The 6784-nt window shown below is 46.0% G+C and overlaps 2 protein-coding genes across 2 annotated transcripts; one reads left to right on the top strand and one right to left on the bottom strand.

Annotated features, from left to right (window-relative positions):
- Window positions 1-1201: 1201 nt before the first annotated feature.
- On the bottom strand, window positions 1202-5886 carry LOC136495869 (uncharacterized). Its single transcript, XM_066491671.1, has 5 exons — window positions 5686-5886; window positions 2821-2928; window positions 2460-2748; window positions 1709-1860; window positions 1202-1621 (listed from the first exon to the last, which is right to left on the bottom strand). Exons 1-5 carry the CDS (start codon window positions 5884-5886, stop codon window positions 1202-1204), a joined length of 1170 nt encoding a protein of 389 aa, XP_066347768.1.
- On the top strand, window positions 5785-6473 carry LOC136496781 (heavy metal-associated isoprenylated plant protein 16-like). The gene is made up of 2 exons (XM_066492542.1): window positions 5785-5965; window positions 6061-6473. The coding sequence occupies exons 1-2, from the start codon at window positions 5960-5962 to the stop codon at window positions 6373-6375; spliced, it is 321 nt and encodes a 106-aa protein (XP_066348639.1). The 5' UTR covers window positions 5785-5959; the 3' UTR covers window positions 6376-6473.
- Window positions 6474-6784: the final 311 nt, after the last annotated feature.

Below are 6784 nucleotides of genomic sequence, written 5' to 3'. Positions count from 1 at the left end.
CGAGGCCCTGATGTACAGTGCTGAGGCCTTGGTGTACAGCGCCGAGGCCTTGAGCGGGCGGCTGATCGTGGACACAGTGGTAGGACACAGTGGCCAGTAACCCCCGCCATATCCTGTCCCAGGCGCTGACGACGGCTGATCATGGTCACAGTGTTCGGACACAGTGGCCGGTAATCCCCGCCATATCCTGTCCCAGGCGCTGACGGCGGCTGATCGTGGTCACAGTGTTTGGACATAGTGGCCGGTAATCCCCGCCGTGCCCTGTCCTGGCCGGTATGGTGCTGATGCGACTTCGGGTCGCGTCGGTCTTTCTGTGACGTTGAGCCGCTGTCCGGCTGAGATCACGGGAGTGGTTGAAAGCATTAATGGGACGTGACCGGTTGTCGGGAGGGTCGGCCGAGGCGGGGGGCGACGGACCGCGGGCGAGCCGGCCTCGAGCGACACGGAGAATGGGGCCTCGCGCGAGACGGGGATCAGGCTCCTTGCCGAGGCTTCGCGCGAGAGGCCTCGCGCGATACGGAGAACGCGCCTCCTGCCGAGGCCTTCTGTGGAGAGCCTCGGGCGAGGCGGAGACGGCGTTCCCTGCCGAGGCCTTCCCTGGGGAGCCTCGCCAGGATGTCGAGACCTCCTTCTCAGGGCTCGAGGCGAGGAGGAGGAGGACCCAGTGGGCCTGGTCGCAACGGGGAGGGGCCCACGACTTACCTTTTTGCTTTTATCACCGTTATTTTTTAGATGGGACTGGGGCAACCCATTTGATGTTTTGCTTGGGGTTCCCCATTCTAAGGTACCCGACACATAGTGCGCTTCGCCACATTGTTTTGGGTGAGTCACGTCAACAATTGTGTTTAAGTTTTTGCCATTTTTCCTTAATTAACCATACAGTTGTATGGGTTTTGAGTCCAGTTTACCTTATAAACCGGGTTAATTCTTTCTTCTTAAGTGAATTGCAGGAGCTTCCTACCCTTTTCGGAGGTTCTTCCAGAAAAACACCCTCTCTTAACTATGAAGAGATTTTGTGCTTACCATATTTTGAGCCTGGTTATAGATGCAGGCCCGGCCCTGTCAAATTATAGACCTGGAGCGAAGCCACAGGCGATGGGCCCCTTAATATAAGTCTAATAATATAAGGATAATTTTAATAAGTGTAATGCATAAAAAAATTCTTATGAAACAACAAAAAAGTTATACATCTTATATTACCTTAAAAAATTCTTCTAACATTTGTTGCTGCAAAGTCATTGATGATGGCCTCAATATCAATTGCATCTAATAATTTCTTCTCGATGCATAAAGTTGCCAAACCATTTAATCTTTCTTGGGACATTACAGACCTCAAATAATTCTTCAATAATTTCAGCTTTGAAAATGTTCTTTCAGCTGAGGCCATAGTCACAGGTATAGTGAATAGGATCCGATAAGCAATATAAATATTAAGATAACAATCCGCTTCTGTGACAAACTCAAAAATCTCCATAGCAGACATTGGCTTATCTGGCAGAGTAGACTGCATAACAGCTAACTCAGAAATCATGTCATTTACATCAACATCTGATGAACCATCTGAAGAGAAAGTTTTTGCAAATTTAATGCAATGGTCTTTTAGATCAACACCATCCATTGCCTTTAAGGATGTTGAATTCATTAGAAATCCGAATTTTTCATTGAATGACTATAGTTCTTTAAATTTGCTTTTCAATGAACTAATTGCCATATCAACCATAACCAATAAATAAAAAGTTTCAAAATCCTTCTCAGCTTGCAAGATAGCTTCATTGCATTCAGTTTCATCAAATTGTTTCTTCCTAACAGAACGACGCTTTACTGGAAATGATGCCTCTACTCCCATTTCAAGTGCTATTTCTGTGGCAGCAACCACACTATCAGCAAACCCAGTATTTCTGTAGTTCTAAAAGTAATTCGCCATACCTTCTATATGCTGCAAGGTAGAATCAACGCACATGGATTGTGATTGCAACTTCTTACTGACAATATTTACAGAGTATAAAATGTCATGCCAAATAACCATACCAAGTATGAACTCAAAGCTGCCAAGCACGTCATATAAATTTTTTGCATCACTTATATCCTTTGGTTCAGTATCTCCATCCTCACTTAGCCACAATCAAAGCTGACCTTAGTTGAGGAGCTTGATATCTAATTGCTCGGACACTTTTGATGCGACTCTCCCAACGAGTATTGCTTAATGATTTCACGGTCAAATCTGGAAACATGTTCAAGCAAAACATTCCATCTTTTGGTAGAACCTGAAAATAATACATATATCCTCTGCATAATTCCAAAGAATGAAATAGCTTTACTGCATGATTTAGCCATATCACAAAGAGTGAGATTAAGACTGTGGCATGCATATGGCATATACAAAGCCCTTCGATTTATTTCACGTAAACGACTTTGTACCCCCTTATGTTTTCCTTTCATATTAGAGCCATTGTCATAACCTTGACCTCTAATATCATCAACATTAAGGCCAAATGATTTGATGGAGTCAACTAATACATTGAAAAGCCCCTCACCAGATGTGTCATCCACCTTCAAGAAACCAAGAAAGTACTCCCCAATTTTTATGTTCTCATTAGACATATCAACACATCGAACCAACAAGCTCATTTGTTCTTGGTGACTCACATCTGGGGTACAATCAAGAATAACTGAGAAATATTTGGCCTCTTTAACAATCTTTATGATGGAGCTTGTAATTCTAGAAGCCATAAGTGAAATCAACTTATTCTGAATTTTATGACTAAGATAATGATATTGTAGCTCTTTGTTTTGAATGCGTCTAAGGTGGTCTTGTATTACCAAGTCAAATTCAGCAACCATCTCACAACAAGGTAAGAAATTACCATTCACATCATTGTAAAGTTGCTCACTAGATCCTCTAAAAGCTAAACTGTGTTTACCAAGAAACTTTACAATGGCAACAATTCTTAGTAGAACTAGCCTTATGCGTTCTTTCTCCTTTGTGATTGATGTTGCAACTCCTTGTCGATTGTTTCATGTTTGCTTAATCTAACTCTCAATTCATTCCAAGAGTTCATGTTGGTCATATAATCCACACTAACTTCATGCTCTTTTAGTCTTTCACTAACATGGCTCCAATCTCTAAAGCCATCATGCCCTAATGAACTCTTGCGGTTACTAGAACCAAACAACTTACAACAAAAGCAAAACACTTTGTCAACACTTTTTGAATAGACCAACCATTTCCTATCACGTACCTCGCCATTGCTCATTTTTCTAGAATAATGAGTGTATGCAAAACGTCTTGATCTGTCATCCATAGGAAACACAATATTTTCTTCTCTAATAGGCTCCTTCTCCACTACTATGACCCTTGCTTTGTTATCAAGATTGCCCCAATTTATTGGATCATACATATCAATAGTAAAAACTGGTTCTTCATCAACACGAGTAGATTGCGTCGTAGGAGAATTAAGTACGGGCTCATGGTCACTCACATTATTATCATCCGTGTCGGTGCCAACACTATCTTCTATAGGGCTTTGGTCTTCTAGATGCGTAGTTTGTTCCTCCACAGCAACAATTGCCCACTCATCTGGATTTCTTGTAGTGCTTGTACCGCTCTTAAAAAATTTATGAATATATCCCCTTTGTGATTCTTTCAAGGCATCTATCTTTCTCTTTTTTTTCTTTTCTCACTTCCAGATGCATGTTTTTTGGGCAACATGAGTTCACTGTAGATTCAGAAAAGTACCTAGTAATTAAAAAAATATATCATACTAAATTCAACATGATTGCTACTTGTATTGGATTCCTCATTCTTAATCTTAAATCCCAAATCTAAACAAGTATAAAGAATAAAGATCGGGGAACGGGGAGATTAGAGGGGCTTGGCCGCTTAGGGCCAAGGGCCAGTTTGTTACCTCCGCAGGAAGCCAGAAACACGGATGGACAGAGTCAGTGCGTGTGCGTCGCGCCGTCGCCGGCCAGCACCCGGCAGCCGCTCACGCTCGATCGCTAAGATCACCAAGACGCACGCACGCGATCGTCACTGCTCTGCTCGCGCAGGAACGGAGTCGCCGAGGCCGCGCGGCAGAAGGGCGGAGTCGCGGACGCGGAAGTGCAGAACGCAATCGCCGCGATTTTCCGGACTCGTATCTCGTACGCCTGGTTGGCTGGTTCACCATTTCTATGGACTAATAATGGGCCATACAAAGAATACTAGTACTACAAACATAAATGGGGTTGGGCCCCCTGGCCTCGAGGGCCCAGTGCAGGCTACACAGCTCGCAACACCCCCCCCCCCCCCCCCCTCCCCCCTCCCCCCGGGCCGGGCCTGTGTAGATGCTAATGGTAGGTACACATGTGATTGGGACTTTGATACCTTATATTGCAGGATGGAGCGAGTATGTGTTTCTCAAAATTTCTCCTATTTCTTAGGATTCCCGATTTTGTGAAATTGGTGCTGAAATTTCAATCTTTTCGGGACTCTTTGCTGATTTGGATTTACTATGAGTTGGTGATGCTGTGGTTAAATTTGCACTCTAATCCAACTTGATTTGATTTCTTTTTCGTGAATTTTTGGAGCAGCCCTGTGCTCAGCCTGCTTCCTGTGCTGTTTGTGAAACGTCAGTTTCTGGTAATCTGTAAGAGCCGAGTGGCATCAATTTTTACTTCAGTTCGATAGCTATCTCTGACTGAATTTTCGTGTACGCGTTAGTTTATCTTGTTGCTCCCAGCTCCCTATTGGAGTTCAGGATTAAATTTTAATCATTGAGCAGCTCTTGCCTTGTTTCGGTTCTGCTTGCAGGTGGTCAGCAACAAAATCAGATCAAGCACATATTTCAGCAAGGTTTCAGTTGTCACTTCTCTTAATCTTTCTTTTCTTTGTTGCTGTGCCGTCAAGTACTCTTTCCTAGGTTCTATCTTCTAATTTCTTTGTGGATTGGTTCCTGCATGGATGGTGTACCCATAGGAGTGAAGGACAGTCTAGGTTAGGTTTCATAAGAGTGAAAGTGAGAAAGATAAGGCAAGAGACTTGTGAAATTGATCCAAGGGCGGACGTATTGACGTACAGTACTTAGGAGTGAAAGCAAAGGTGGGGTTGAGAGACCAAGGAAGAGGACCGCGTAGGAGTGATGGCCGGGCTCATTGAGGTACTTGAGCAACAGAGCACGGTGTCTGTCCACTATCTCTTCCTTTGGCATTGAGGTCCTTAAGCAACAGAGCACTGGCCACTGTGTGTCGGCCCACTATCTTCTTCATTCAAGTATAACTCATGCGTGTACGAGTATTTTTTGTGTGGGGAAAGACTGCTCGTTGATCTGCTTGTTCACATTCGCAACGTACCACCCTGATTGCCAACGGTACCAAACGCTAGCTGTATTTCCTTGTAAAAATCTGCGTTGCCGCGACCGCGGCTTTGGATTGGAGGAGCTCAGAGCTTCCGGGCAGAGAAGAGGCCAGCGAGGCAGCGAGCGCGTCACCCAAAACCAACTGCCTTTGTGTCTGGTCTCTCGTCAGGTCATTGTATACTAGTACTATTTTTCCCCCAGGAAGACGCCGTCCCTTTCGATGAGGAACGTCTCTGACTCGCTAGCTCGGTAGGTGATGACTGATGACTGATGACTGCAGGCATAGTAGTACGCGTACAGTAACGCTCCAAGTCAGTCGTCGCCGTCGTCGTGTAGTGTCCTGGCTTACTTGGGAGTCGTAGATCGTTCCGGCGAAGGATCGATCGTCCGCCTTCACCTGTTGCCTTTTGCCACCCGCCCGCGGCCCGTCTATAAATGCCGCGGGCGCACCTGTTGCAGTTGCACCATCACAAGGCAGCTGCCGGTTGCTCCTGCAGAGTGCAGACTGCAGGCGGCAGAGCATCGGTCCATCGGCATCCGGCGCGGCCATCCTGTCCGTTCAGCCTCTACTGCTCAGACGACTTGTTATCCTCAGCGGCGGCGCGTAGATCAGCAGCGGCGCGATGAAGGTAAGTACTGTCTGAAACAACAGCTAGCCGTCTGAATAATCGTTGGTGCCCCCTCATGCTTCCGACTCATCAATCTCGTGTTCTCGTTGCTGCAGCAAAAGATCGTGATCAGGCTGAGCATGGCGAGTGACAAGTGCCGGTCCAAGGCCATGGTGCTGGCCGCCAAAGCAGATGGGGTGAGCAAGATGGGGATCACCGGCGACGGCAAGGACCAGCTGGAGGTGGAGGGCGACGGCATCGACACCGTCTGCCTCGTCAACTGCCTGCGCAAGAAGATCGGCCACGCCGACATCGTCAAGGTGGAGGAGGTGAAGCCCGAGGAGAAGAAACCAGAGAAGCAGCCCGAGGTCGTGCCGCTGCCGTACGGCTGGTGGTACCCCGATTACTACCACTACCACCCGCAGTGGTAGTGGTGAGCTACCGTTTTGACCGATTGGTATATAGTTGCTTGAAGGACCGAAAACGACGATTAGAGATGGTGAATGGGAGTCACAAATTTCTTACGAAACTTTTGATCAGTTGTCCAAAGAATTATCTCCAAGAAGCAAATTCTCGAATAAAAAATACTCTTAGCCAACTAGTGACAAGAGTACCTAGACAAGGTCTCGAGAAAGGTAGAAATCCAGTGCAAAAAACAGAACCTGAATCGGAGCACGAACGAACATGGAACGAACATCAAAAATACTCTAGGCCAACTAGTGACAAGAGTACCTAGACAAGATCTTCCTTGGTTCTCATCTTATCATGCCTGCAGGACTCAAGCTCCAGCTCCAAACCCTCACAGCGTTCACACCTAGCAACAGTGATATCTGAACTGGC

Source organism: Miscanthus floridulus, chromosome 12 (genome assembly GCF_019320115.1).
Source record: "Miscanthus floridulus cultivar M001 chromosome 12, ASM1932011v1, whole genome shotgun sequence".
Taxonomy (NCBI): Eukaryota; Viridiplantae; Streptophyta; class Magnoliopsida; order Poales; family Poaceae; genus Miscanthus; species Miscanthus floridulus.
This window is presented reverse-complemented; position numbering and strand designations above follow the sequence as displayed.

What these genes read in the sequence shown, in the direction of transcription:
- LOC136495869 (XM_066491671.1), bottom strand. Translation starts at nt 5,886, where the DNA reads ATGGCCGCGCCGGATGCCGATGGACCGATGCTCTGCCGCCTGCAGTCT. An exon ending in TGGTTGCTGAATTTGACTTG is followed by an intron (nt 2,749 to 2,820) that starts GTAATACAAGAC and finishes CATAAAATTCAG; the next exon opens with AATAAGTTGATTTCACTTAT. An exon ending in TATTGGTTATGGTTGATATG is followed by an intron (nt 1,622 to 1,708) that starts GCAATTAGTTCA and finishes ACATCCTTAAAG; the next exon opens with GCAATGGATGGTGTTGATCT.